Source organism: Heptranchias perlo, chromosome 25 (genome assembly GCF_035084215.1).
Source record: "Heptranchias perlo isolate sHepPer1 chromosome 25, sHepPer1.hap1, whole genome shotgun sequence".
NCBI classification, from domain to species: domain Eukaryota; kingdom Metazoa; phylum Chordata; class Chondrichthyes; order Hexanchiformes; family Hexanchidae; genus Heptranchias; species Heptranchias perlo.
In genome coordinates, this window is record NC_090349.1 from 6115425 (window position 1) to 6129917 (window position 14493).

General features: G+C 46.5%; 1 protein-coding gene across 2 annotated transcripts in view; it reads left to right on the forward strand.

Annotated features, from left to right (window-relative positions):
• Positions 1-14493, forward strand: part of sxph (saxiphilin) — a 103174-nt gene that overhangs the window by 76552 nt on the left and 12129 nt on the right. For both annotated transcript variants that reach the window (XM_068006273.1, XM_068006272.1), the window contains 4 exons: positions 4483-4573; positions 5550-5606; positions 6267-6449; positions 13236-13398. In XM_068006273.1, the coding sequence (XP_067862374.1) occupies positions 4483-4573; positions 5550-5606; positions 6267-6449; positions 13236-13398 (494 nt within the window). The remainder of the gene's footprint in view (positions 1-4482; positions 4574-5549; positions 5607-6266; positions 6450-13235; positions 13399-14493) is intronic.

The following is a 14493-nucleotide window of genomic DNA, read 5'->3' on the forward strand; positions in this document are numbered from 1 at the left end:
GGGGCAGCATGTAGATGAGACCATGGGCGAGAAATTGGGCCGTGTAGTGGCCATTGTTTCGGCACTGTGCGGCCTCCCAAAGTGCCAAGATGGCGTCTTGGCTGTGCACACACGTTTCCAGCGTGACATGCGCCAGACGCCGTCTTGTTATAGGTATTAGCGCATGCGCAAATATCGATTGCCGGCATCATGTAAAGTAAGGAAAAAATGGATACAATCAGCGTGCAACGCCGATTTAAAGTGCTAAACACCATTTTGGGACTTAATGCTCAACTCAATGCACAGTCTTAACCACGACCATCTGAACATGTCTTAGAGTGCCTGGAGGACCCCCACCAATGGAACCATCAGGATTTACAGGTTAGTGGCTGGATTATTGCTTCTGGCTGCTGATGCATTTGTGACTGTTTTTGGAGGTCTCCCATACTTGAATACTAGGACGCGGGGACATAGCCTAACATTTAGAGCCAGGACGTGCAGGAGTGAAGTTATGAAATGCTTCTGCTTGCAAAAGGTGGGAGAAGTTTGGAGCTCTCCTCTGCAAACGGCAGCTGATGCTAGCTCACATGTGAATTCTCAATCTGAGTTTTATAGATTTCTGTGAACCAAGGGTATTAAGGAATATGGGGCTAAGACGGGTATATGGAGTTAGCTCACAGATCAACCATGACCTCATTGAATGGCGGAACAAGCTCGAGGGGCCAAATGCCACTGCCATTTGCTGCCTCCTGTTATGCGCCTGTGTGTGGCCTGTGAGTTGTGGTTAGGCGGCTTGCAACAGTGGTAATGTGTAAGGGTGAGAGGAAAGTAAAGTGGATGAGTTGAGTACTGATGGAAAGAGTTTATTGGTATGTGGGTGATAGGGGTGTACTGCACGGAGCAGTGGATGCGGCTCGTGGTGCTGTTGGTAGGAGATGCCACTTGACAGTTGACCTCACCTTGACCACTCGTGTCAAATCATTGAACTTCTTCCTGCAATGTATCCATGTTTGTGGTGCTGTGCCCCTGGCATTGACTTCGTCCCCTGCTGCCTCCCACTGCCTTTTGAGCATATGTCTGGAGGGCCTCTTGCCCCCCTGCGGATATAGGATATCCCTCTTTCTGGTCCACCCCTTGCACCAAGGCCTCTAGTGCATCAGCAGAGAACCTTGGTGCATGCACTCTCGCAGGCCTGATACAAACTCAGATGGGCAGATTGGTGAGGTCTGGCATGCAGATTGTAGGATGTGGGATTTAGTAGTGCGCAACCTTTATTCAATATTTTAACATAACTCATCAGTTTGCAAACATTGGAACGGGACCTGCATCTGTGTTTTACGTGTGCGATGTCTGATCTCCGTTTAGACTCCGTGCAGACAGCAGACTGTTATTTTTAGCAAATAACAGGTACTGGCTACCTTTAAGAGATTTTAAGAGACATTCTCCCTTTAAGAGATCGAGGCTCCCCCTGCTGGTGGAAAGTGCGCATTTACTTCAATCATCGTGTAAGGCCTACTTTTCAATGCTGCTTGAAGGTGAGTACTGAGGCCGGACGAAGTTCTCGTCCTGCCTGCGCAGGGGCCATTGGGCGTGGGTTAATAGCGGATCGCGCTACCTACGCCCAATAATAGACCTTATCCAATTTTTTTTCTTCCCCCCCCTCGCCCCCACCTCGGCTATCTCTGCAACCTCCTCCAGCTCTACAACCCTCTGTACCTCTGCCCTCCTCCAATTCTGGCCTCTTGCGCATCCCCTATTTTCATCGCTCCACCGTTGGTGGCCGTGCCTTCAGCTGCCATGGCCCTAAGCTCTGGAATTTCGTCTGATAATGCTGCTGTAAAGTGCTTTGGGATATTTTACTACGTTAGCGGCGCTATATAAATGCAAGTTGGTGTTGTTGTTTTTGAAAGAGGAGGGGACCAAGTATAAATCCTTGGGGACTCTGGAGGAAAAGTTGCAGGGGCAGGAAGAAAAGCCATTGCTGGAGATATTCTGGCTACGATTTCATAGGTAAGAGAGGAATCCAAGTAAGGGCAATCACACTGAGCTGGACGATGGAGAATAGGTGTTAGAATTGGATGGTGTGTCAAAGGCTGCAAAGAGGTCTAAGAGGACGAGGAGAGATAGTACACCATGGTCACAGTCACAGAGGATGTCATTTGTGACTTTGGTTAGAACCATTTTGATGCTTTTGGGTGACAGATGCAAGAGAGTAGGCTGCAAGTACTGTCTCTTTCAGTTGTGTCTGCTGTAATGGTTAATTGCTGAGGTACGAAGATGTGGTCATTTTTTTGGATTACAGGGTATCTGTCTGTGAAGTATAGGATGATCATAGAACCATAGAATGATGCAATACAGAAGGAGGTCATTCGGCCCATTGTGCCTGTGCCGGATCTGTGAAAGAGCTATCCAATTAGTCCCATTCCTCTGCTCTTTCTCCTTAGCCCTGCAAATTTTTGCCCTTAAAGTATTTATCCAATTCCCTTTTGAAAGTTACCATTGACTCTACCTCCACCACCCTTTAGGCAGTGCATTCCAGACCATAACAACTTGCTGTGTAAAAAAAATTCTCCTCAAGTTGCCTCTGGTTCTTTTGCCAATTACCTTAAATCTGTGTCCTCTGGTTACTGACCCTTCTGCCAATGGAAACAGTTTATTCTTAATTACTCTATCAAAACCCTTCATGATTTTGAATACCTCCATTAAATGTCCTCTTAACCTTCTCTGTTATAAGGAGAACATCTCCAGCTTCTCTAGTCTCTCCACGTAACTGAAGTCCCTCATCCCTGATACCATTCTAGTAATTCTCCTCTGCACCCTTTTCAAGGTGATCTGATATACCTGATGGAAAATAACTCACAGTGCACCTGTTATGTTCCGATAAGCTGCCCTTTGCGTGCCAACATGAGGCAGCTCCCACAGAACCATACCTCAACATGAGGCAGCTCCCACAGAACCATACCCCAACATGAGGCATAACCCACAGAACCATACCTCAACATGAAGCATAACCCACAGAACCGTACCCCAACATGAGGCATAACCCACAGAACCATACCCCAACATGAAGCATAACCCACAGATCCATAGCCCAACATGAGGCATAACCCACAGAACCATACCTCAACATGAGGCAGCTCCCACAGAACCATACCCCAACATGAGGCAGCTCCCACAGAACCATAGCCCAACATGAGGCATAATCCACAGATCCATAGCCCAACATGAGGCATAATCCACAGAACCATAGCCCAACATGAGGCATAACCCACAGAACCATACCCCAACATGAGGCAGCTCCCACAGAACCATAGCCCAACATGAGGCAGCTCCCACAGAATCATAGCCCAACATGAGGCATAACCCACAGAACCATACCCCAACATGAAGCATAACCCACAGATCCATAGCCCAACATGAAGCATAACCCACAGATCCATAGCCCAACATGAGGCATAACCCACCGAATCATAGCCCAACATGAGGCATAACCCACAGAACCATACCCCAACATGAAGCATAACCCACAGAACCATACCCCAACATGAAGCATAATCCACAGATCCATAGCCCAACATGAGGCATAACCCACAGAACCATACCCCAACATGAAGCATAACCCACAGATCCATAGCCCAACATGAGGCATAACCCACAGAACCATACCCCAACATGAGGCATAACCCACAGAACCATACCCCAACATGAAGCATAACCCACAGAACCATACCCCAACATGAAGCATAACCCACAGAACCATACCCCAACATGAGGCATAACCCACAGAACCATACCCCAACATGAGGCATAACCCACAGAACCATACCCCAACATGAAGCATAACCCACAGAACCATACCCCAACATGAAGCATAACCCACAGATCCATAGCCCAACATGAGGCATAACCCACAGATCCATAGCCCAACATGAGGCATAACCCACAGAATCATAGCCCAACTTGAGGCAATACCTTTAGGAGTGAATGGGAGAAAATTGGGCATGAGTAGAAGATAAAGTATATTTTTTGCAGATCATTTCTATGTAAAATAATATATTGCCATACATTTACACCCAGTAAAACAAAATAGTTGTGCATAGATCACAAGTTAGAGATAAGGCCGTTTGGCCCATTGTCACTCATCCCTCCTTTAAAGCCTCCCGAAGGCTCAAGGTTTCTACCTCCACTACCTCATACAGAAGTCCATACCAAGTGTTGACTGCTCTTTGTGTGAAGAGGAACCTCCTGACATCAGCCCTAAATTTGCCTTTCACCAGTTTGAACCCTCCCCCCACAACCCATCGTACTATCATGCTTTAGGTTGAAGTAATGTTCTGGATGTGAAATTTCTGTTCCATATACTATCTCATGAGGTAGCTCCTTAGTCACTCCTTTCAAGGCTGAAAAGCCTAAGTCCCTCTGATCTTTCCTCAGACCCAATCCTTTAACCGCAGGGATCAGCCTCATGAAAGCCTAACAACAGAATTTATTTTTATTTTGAAGAGGGACGAGGTGGATGCTGCCTCTCTTGATGCAACTCATGCTTACATTGCTGGGAACTGCGGCCTTGTTCCTGTAGTGACTGAATATTATGGTAAGTAACCATGTCTATTTGGCGTCCTCTTTCATTGCAAAGAAATAGAATCTTAGCATCATAGAATTATAGAAACATACAGCACAGAAGGAGGCCATTCGACCCATTGTGCCTGTGCTGGCTGTTTGAAAGAGCTGTCCAATTAGTCTCACTCCCCTGCTCTTTCCCCATAGTCCTGCAGATTTTTTCCCCTTCAAGTATACATCCAGTTAACCTTTTGAAAATTACTATTGAACATGCTTCCACCGTCCGTTCAGGCAGTGCATTCCTGATCATAACAAGTGCTGGCGAATCTTGCAATAATTGAGTTGAAGGATAGAAGTAATGGAGAAAAGACTATGACGTGCATCCAGGATCAATATCAAGAATATCAGGTTAGGTGTAGCACAGATTACACATTCTTAGACTATGATTCCCGTACTGCATCTTTACATACAGCTACAGAAAATGGCAATAAAATTCCAGTAGAGAGGCACTGAATCCAAAACGGATATTAATGTGCTGCTTCGAATAAGGTAGTGACCTGCGTATCAGTTTAATTTAAGATGATGTGCTGAGAAAGCCCCAAGTGCAGGTCATGTTGTGAATTGAGCTGCCATTTACATCTACTCGCCATGTGACTCCTTGGGTCAGTAAGCTATATGTGAGTGCTGGAGTTATACTATTCCATGTATAGAAAAAGGGGCAGAACCCTGATGGATCTGGGTTCCGTCCCACATACCCTTCCCCTCTAGTGCACTGCAAAATTGCCCTCCTCAGCCCCAAGAATTTCCGTGCCTCTGTTTCTATGCAGAGATCACTTAATGATGGTATTTGTCATGAAACACTCGCCTATGTGTGATCTGGGTTAACAAGTATGTTCACACGAACAGCACCTTCAATGCAGCAATATTGTAAATCACATGTAAATCTTTCTTTTGGATGTATCTAATCTAAATGTTATTCCAGTCATTTCAATATGTGTTTTGTGTTCCAGGGGGGAAATGTACAACAGCCAATGGGAATAATGGAGAGGCTCACTTTGAGGCAGAAGGTATAGTGTGTATCCCACTTGTAAACACCTTTATATTTACTGGGTGGAGGGAGGGACCAGGGGACCTGGGGGTGGGGGGAGGGGGAACTGGGGGGAGAGGGCGATCGAGGTGGGGGCCGGACCAGACAGGGCCCAGTGGTGAACTGGGAGGGGTGGGGGTGACCCAGAGGGGAAGGGGGAGGACCTGGGGTGGGCGGGGGAGAGACCGGGAGGGTGGGGGAGGAAACTCGGGTAGGGAAGGGAGGGACCGAGGGGGAGGGGGACCGAGGGGGAGGGGGCCCGAGGGGGTGAGGCCGGAGACGGCGGGGCTGCCTGGCTGAAGTCACAGAAATCATGAAAGGACAATGACAGACTCGTCACTAAAGTGATCGCACTTAAATGAATAGTATGAATAGTTGCTTGAACCGTCCAAAATAGTCGGCGTGCTTAATATGTTTCAAGCGGCCCCTTTGTAATTGACGCCAATGGTGATGGCAAATGGTCAGCACCATTCGCCCGATATAGGCGGCTGTCCGGGATATGAGCAGACGGTGTAAGTAGTGGGGACTGTATCTCCTCATCACATCACACCGCTTGTGTACAATGAAGAACTTGCTGAAGTACAGTGGTCGTTAGGTAACTTCATTTACCCACGTGCTGTACCGTATGATCCTGTTCCAGTTCTGCCTCCGGTGTACGCGGTCGCTGTGGTGAAGAAGGCTTCCCGAAGTGAGAACATATTTAATCTAGCGGGAAGGCGAAGCTGTCATGGCCACATGTACAGCCCAGCGGGGTGGCTTCTGTTAACAAAGTACACCATCAGATCCAATCCAAACAGCACTGATATCTGCAATATTAACAAAGGTAAGAGCGGTCAGCACCACACAGCTGTGGAGAAAATAAATGTTAAAGAGAGCCATCAGCCTTGTGGACACACTCACATAGTGAATTCCTCGCACACTCTCACATAGTGGGTCCCTCGCACACTCTCACATAGTGAGTCCCTCGCACACTCTCACATAGTGAGTCCCTCGCACACTCTCACATAGTGAGTCCCTCGCACACTCTCACATAGTGAGTCCCTCGCACACTCTCACATAGTGCTTTCCTCGCACTCGCATAGTGAGTTCCTCGCACTCGCATAGTGAGTTCCTCGCACTCGCATAGTGAGTTCCTCCCACACTCCAACATAGTGAGTCCCTCATTCTCTCATATAGTGAGTTCCTCTTACGCTCTCTTAGTGAGTTCCTCACATACTCTCACGTAGTGAATTCCTCACACACTCACATAGTGAGTTCTTCACCCACTCTCAATTAGAGTGAGTTCAGAGAATAACATAGAATGTAAAGCACAGTTCCTCACACACTCTCACATAGTGAATTCCTCACACACTCTCACATAGTGAATTCCTCACACACTCTCATGGTGAGTTCCTCACACACTCTCACATAGTGAGTTCCTCACACACTCACATAATGAATTCCTCACACACCTTCATATAGTGAGTTCCTCACACACCCTCATATAGTGAGTTCCTCACACTCACATAGTGAATTCCTCACAGACTCCCACATAGTGTGTTCCTCTCTCACTCTCATATAGTGAGTTCCTCACACACTCCCACATAGTGAGTTCCTCACAAACTCACATAGTGAGCTCCTCAAACATTCACACTTTGTGCATTCCTCACACACTCACTCTCAGTTAGAGTGAGTTCATAGAGTGAGTTAGAGTGAGTCACATAGTGAGTTGCACTCACACAATTAGTTCCTCACACACTCTCACATAGTGCATTCCCCACACACTCTCACACAGTGCGTTCCTCACACACTCTCACACAGTGCGTTCCTCACACACTCTCACACAGTGCGTTCCTCACACTCTCACACAGTGCGTTCCTCACACTCTCACACAGTGCGTTCCTCACACTCTCACACAGTGCGTTCCTCACACTCTCACACAGTGCGTTCCTCACACTCTCACACAGTGCGTTCCTCACACTCTCACACAGTGCGTTCCTCACACTCTCACACAGTGCGTTCCTCACACTCTCACACAGTGCGTTCCTCACACTCTCACACAGTGCGTTCCTCACACTCTCACACAGTGCGTTCCTCACACTCTCACACAGTGCGTTCCTCACACTCTCACACAGTGCGTTCCTCACACTCTCACACAGTGCGTTCCTCACACTCTCACACAGTGCGTTCCTCACACACTCTCAAATAGTAAGTCTCTCATTCTCTCAAATAATGAGTTCCTCACACACATTCATGTAGTGAATTCCTCACGCACAGTGAGTTGCTCTCAAAGCAATGAGTTGCTCACACACAGTGAGTTCCTCACGCACACTCACGTAGTGAATTCCTCACACAATCACATAGTGAGTTCCTCACACACTCTCAGTTAGAGTGAGTTCATAGAATTACATAGAATCACATAGAATGTACAGCACAGAAACAGGCCATTCGTCCCAACCGGTATGTCGGCGTTTATGCTCCACACGAGCCTCCTCCCTCCCTACTTCATCTAACCCCATCAACACAATGAGTTCCTCACACACTCACATAGTGTGTTCTTCACACACTCACACATAGTGAGCTCCTCACACACTCACACATAGTGAGTTCTTCACCCACTCTCAATTAGAGTGAGTTCAGAGAATGACATAGAATGTCTAGCACAGTTCCTCACACACTCTCACGTAGTGAGTTCCTCACACTCTCACATAGTGAGTTCCTCACACTCTCACATAGTGAGTTCCTCACACACTCACACGTAGTGAGTTCCTCACACACTCACACGTAGTGAGTTCCTCACACTCTCACGTAGTGAGTTCCTCACACTCTCACATAGTGAGTTCCTCACACACTCTCACATAGTGAGTTCCTCACACACTCACACATAGTGAGTTCCTCACACACTCACACATAGTGAGTTCCTCACACACTCTCACATAGTGAATTCCTCACACTCACATAGTGAGTTCATCACACACTCTCACCTAGTGAGTTCCTCACACACTCACACAGTGAGTCCCTCATTCTGTCACACAGTGAGTTCGTCACACACTCTCACATAGTGAATTCGTCACACTCACATAGTGAATTCCTCACACTCTCATAGTGAGTTCCTCACACACTCTCATAGTGAGTTCCTCACACACAATCACGTAGTGACTTCCTCACACACACTCACAAAATGACTTCCTCTCACACTCACATAGTGTCTTCCTCACACACTCACATAGTGTCTTCCTCACACACTCACATAGTGTCTTCCTCACACACTCACATAGTGTCTTCCTCACACACTCATATAGTGTCTTCCTCATACATTCACATGTAGTGAGTTCCTCACACACTGACACTGAGTTCCTCACTCTCACATAGTGAGTTCCTCACTCTCACATAGTGAGTTCCTCACTCTCACATAGTGAGTTCCTCACTCTCACATAGTGAGTTCCTCACTCTCACATTGTGAGTTCCTCACTCTCACATTGTGAGTTCCTCACATACTCACATAGTGACTTCTCATACATTCTCACATAGTCACTTACTTGCACACTCACATAGTGACTTCTCAAACATTCTCACACAGTGAGTTCCTCACACATTCACACATAGTGAGTTTTTCACACACATTCACAGAGAGTTCCTCACACACACTCACGTAGAGAGCTCCTCACACTCACGTAGAGAGCTCCTCACACTCACGTAGAGAGCTCCTCACACTCACGTAGAGAGCTCCTCACACTCACGTAGAGAGTTCTTCGTACATTCTCACATAGTGAGTTCCTCACACACATTCACAAAGTGAGTTCCTCACACTCACATAGCGAGTTCCTCACATGCACTCACAAAGTGAGTTCCTCACACTCACATGGTGAGTTCCTCACACTCACATAGTGAGATCCTCATACATTCTGACATAGTGAGTTCCTCACACTCACATAGTGAGTTCTTCATACATTCTCACATAGTGAGTTCCTCACACACACTCACACAGTGAGTTCCTCACACACACTCACACAGTGAGTTCCTCACACACACTCACACAGTGAGTTCCTCACACACTTTCAATTCTAGGGTTGATTCTGCCATTGGCAGAATAAAATTATTGGACATGGGAAAAAGGGCGTTGGACTGCCGGTAGAGGCGGGAGGTCATGAGATGTAACCTCAAGGAATACTTCCAACCAGAGTTGTCAACCCTAAGCTGGAGTCCCACAGCTTCTGGCCACCCTCGAGTACCTCGCCCAATTGCCCATTCTCTATGCCCAAGCCCAGGCAGTGGGTCTTGGCAGGCTATTGAACTTTTTAAAAATTCATTCATGGGATGTGGGCGTTGCTGGCAAGGCCAGCATTTATTGTCCATCCCTAATTGCTCTAGAGAAGGTGGTGATGAGCTGCCTTCTTGAACCACTGCAGTCCGTATGGTAAAGGTTCTCCCACAGTGCTGTTAGGTAAGGAGTTCCAGGATTTTGACCCAGTGACGATGAAGGGAATCATAGAATCATAGAATCATAGAATCATTGAAGTTTACAACATGGAAACAGGCCCTTCGGCCCAACATGTCCATGTCGCCCAGTTTATACCACTAAGCTAGTCCCAATTGCCTGCACTTGGCCCATATCCCTCTATACCCATCTTACCCATGTAACTGTCCAAATGCTTTTTAAAAGACAAAATTGTACCCGCCTCTACTACTGCCTCTGGCAGCTCGTTCCAGACACTCACCACCCTTTGAGTGAAAAAATTGCCCCTCTGGACCCCCTTTTGTATCTCTCCCCTCTCACCTTAAATCTATGCCCCCTCGTTATAGACTCCCCTACCTTTGGGAAAAGATTTTGACTATCTACCTTATCTATGCCCCTCATTATTTTATAGACTTCTATAAGATCACCCCTAAACCTCCTACTCTCCAGGGAAAAAAGTCTCAGTCTATCCAACCTCTCCCTATAAGTCAAACCATCAAGTCCCGGTAGCATCCTAGTAAATCTTTTCTGCACTCTTTCTAGTTTAATAATATCCTTTCTATAATAGGGTGACCAGAACTGTACACAGTATTCCAAGTGTGGCCTTACTAATGTCTTGTACAACTTCAACAAGACATCCCAACTCCTGTATTCAATGTTCTGACCAATGAAACCAAGCATGCTGAATGCCTTCTTCACCACCCTGTCCACCTGTGACTCCACTTTCAAGGAGCTATGAACCTGTACTCCTAGATCTCTTTGTTCTATAACTCTCCCCAACGCCCTACCATTAATGGAGTAGGTCCTGGCCCGATTCGATCTACCAAAATGCATCACCTCACATTTATCTAAATTAAACTCCATCTGCCATTCATCGGCCCACTGGCCCAATTTATCAAGATCCCGTTGCAATCCTAGATAACCTTCTTCACTGTCCACAATGCCACCAATCTTGGTGTCATCTGCAAACTTACTAACCATGCCTCCTAAATTCTCATCCAAATCATTAATATAAATAACAAATAACAGCGGACCCAGCACCGATCCCTGAGGCACACCGCTGGTCACAGGCCTCCAGTTTGAAAAACAACCCTCTACAACCACCCTCTGTCTTCTGCCGTCAATCCAATTTTGTATCCAATTGGCTACCTCACCTTGAATCCCGTGAGATCTAACCTTATGTAACAACCTACCATGCGGTACCTTGTCAAAGGCTTTGCTAAAGTCCATGTAGACCACGTCTACTGCACAGCCCTCATCTATCTTCTTGGTTACCCCTTCAAAAAACTCAATCAAATTTGTGAGACATGATTTTCCTCTCACAAAACCATGCTGACTGTCCCTAATCAGTCCCTGCCTCTCCAAATGCCCATAGATCCTGTCTCTCAGAATACCCTCTAACAACTTACCCACTACAGATGTCAGGCTCACCGGTCTGTAGTTCCCAGGCTTTTCCCTGCCGCCCTTCTTAAACAAAGGCACAACATTTGCTACCCTCCAATCCTCAGGCACCTCACCCGTAGCTGTCGATGATTCAAATATCTCTGCTAGGGGACCCGCAATTTCCTCCCTAACCTCCCATAACGTCCTGGGATACATTTCATCAGGTCCCGGAGATTTATCTACCTTGATGCGCGTTAAGACTTCCAGCACCTCCCTCTCTGTAATATGTACACTCCTCAAGACATCACTATTTATTTCCCCAAGTTCCCTAACATCCATGCCTTTCTCAACCGTAAATACCGATGTGAAATATTCATTTAGGATCTCACCCGTCTCTTGTGGTTCCGCACATAGATGACCTTGTTGATCCTTAAGAGGCCCTACTCTCTCCCTAGTTACCCTTTTGCCCTTTATGTATTTGTAGAAGCTCTTTGGATTCTCCTTTGCCTTATCTGCCAAAGCAATCTCATGTCCCCTTTTTGCCCTCCTGATTTCTCTCTTAACTCTACTCCGGCAATCTCTATACTCTTCAAGGGATCCACTTGATCCCAGCTGCCTATGCATGTCATATGCCTCCTTCTTCTTTTTGACTAGGGCCTCAATCTCCCGAGTCATCCAAGGTTCCCTACTTCTACCAGCCTTGCCCTTCACTTTATAAGGAATGTGCTTACCCTGAACCCTGGTTAACACACTTTTGAAAGCCTCCCACTTACCAGACGTCCCTTTGCCTGCCAACAGACTCTCCCAATCAACTTCTGAAAGTTCCTGTCTAATACCATCAAAATTGGCCTTTCCCCAATTTAGAATTTTAACTTTTGGGCCAGACCTATCATTCTCCATAGCTATCTTAAAGCTAATGGAATTATGATCACTGGTCCCAAAGTGATCCCTCACTAACACTTCTGTCACCTGCCCTTCCTTATTTCCCAAGAGGAGGTCAAGTTTTGCCCCCTCTCTAGTCGGGCCATCCACATACTGAATGAGAAATTCCTCCTGAATACACTCAACAAATTTCTCTCCATCCAAGCCCCTAATGCTATGGCTGTCCCAGTCAATGTTGGGAAAGTTAAAGTCCCCTACTATTACCACCCTATTTTTCTTGCAGCTGTCTGTAATCTCCTTACATATTTGCTCCTCAATTTCCCGTTGACTATTTGGGGGTCTGTAGTACAATCCTATCAAAGTGATCTCTCCCTTCTTATTTTTCAGTTCTACCCATATAGACTCAGTGGGCGAACCCTCGGATATATCCCCTCTCACTACTGCCGTGATGTTCTCCCTAATCAAGAACGCAACTCCCCCTCCTCTCTTACGTCCTGCTCTATCTTTCCTATAGCATCTGTACCCTGGAACATTGAGCTGCCAGTCCTGCCCCTCCCTTAGCCATGTTTCAGTAATAGCTATAACATCCCAGTCTCTGGGATCATCTGTGGGAATCATCATGGTGAATGACATATGATCATGACATCCACAGGCAGTTACTTCCAGTGGCGGAGGTCCCTGGATGGCACTAGGAGTGCGAGTGCTGGATGATTTTTGCCCCTTTTAGCCCTTGAGGTCACTCAGCACACAGTGGGAACTGTGAAGAATTTCTGGTACAGTCACCTGCAGAAGAGTAGACTTGGAGCTTGAAGGCATCCTCATTTGAACAGAACTAAGTGAATACTCATGCACTTGAACTTCGTACGTTGTGGATTTATTGTAGTATAATTTTCTCCCGCTGATTTCTAGCATATACAAATTACTTCCGCAAAGGCTGTATGCCAGGAGTGAACGGCAAAGGCAAACTTTGTAAAGTCTGCATTGGAAGGGAGGAAGCTGGGATAAAATCATCCAATCAGAGATGTGCAGCAAACCATGACGAACTTTACTATGGCAATATGGGTGCCCTGCGGTAAGTATTGCACTGCGTAAACTGATGAAGTTTGTCTGTAAAACATTCATATTAAGTAAATAACCACTCAGTGCAGGGAGGTCCCAAGTTAGAGTCCTGATCTCAGCCGGTCAGCTGTTTGGGCCCTAACATTGGCCTCAGAGCCCCAAGTTAGGGAGGGGGGAAAATCAACCGGAGTTCCCAATCATGAACACTATCCTGTGACACCCCCCCCCCACACTCTAACGTGGACATTGGATGGGTACAGGTTCAGCCTCTGCTGTATTGGCTGTCCAATTCCTGAGGCCCGTTGACATACTGTTTAAGCTCCCAGATGAATGACTGATGGGTGAGGCACTAGATAGCTGCTGGCATCCATCGAATCGCAGGTCAAAAGGATTTTAGGAGAGGAGAGAAACTAAGAGCAACAAATGAAGTGAAGCTCAGACCTTCGCGGTGATTATAAAGTTAGATTCGATCTGTGACCGTGAAGCCCAGGAACAATAATAGTGGAAGAGGACACTTTGGGCTTTGCAAAAAACTTCACGGAAAATTGATTGAGAAACCATATTTAGAACATAGGAACAGAAGTAGGCCAATGCCCTCAAGCCTATTCCTTCATTTAATTAGATCATGGCTGATTTGTACTTCAACTCCATTTACCCACCGTTGCTCCATATCCTTTGATACCCTCACCTAACAAAACTCAACTCGATCTCAGTCATGAAAATTTCAATTAACCCAACTACACAGCCTTTTTGAGGAGAGAGTTCCAGATTTCCACTAACCTTTGTGTGAAAAAGAGTGGTGAGAATGTGGCCATCGCTACCATATGGAGTGGTTGAGGCGAATAGCCCATATAAGGGGAAGCTAGATAAGTACATGAGGAAGAAAGGAATAGAAGGATATGTTGATAGAGTGAGATAAAATAAGGAGCAAGGAGACTCGTGTGGAGCACAAACACCAGCATAGACCTGTTGGGCCGAATGGCCTGTTTCTATGCTGTAAATTCTATGTAATTCTATATAAAAAGTACCTCCTAATTTCACTCCTGAATGGCCTGGCTCTAATTTTAAGATTGCGCCCCCTTGTTTTGGATTCCCCCATCAGAGGAAA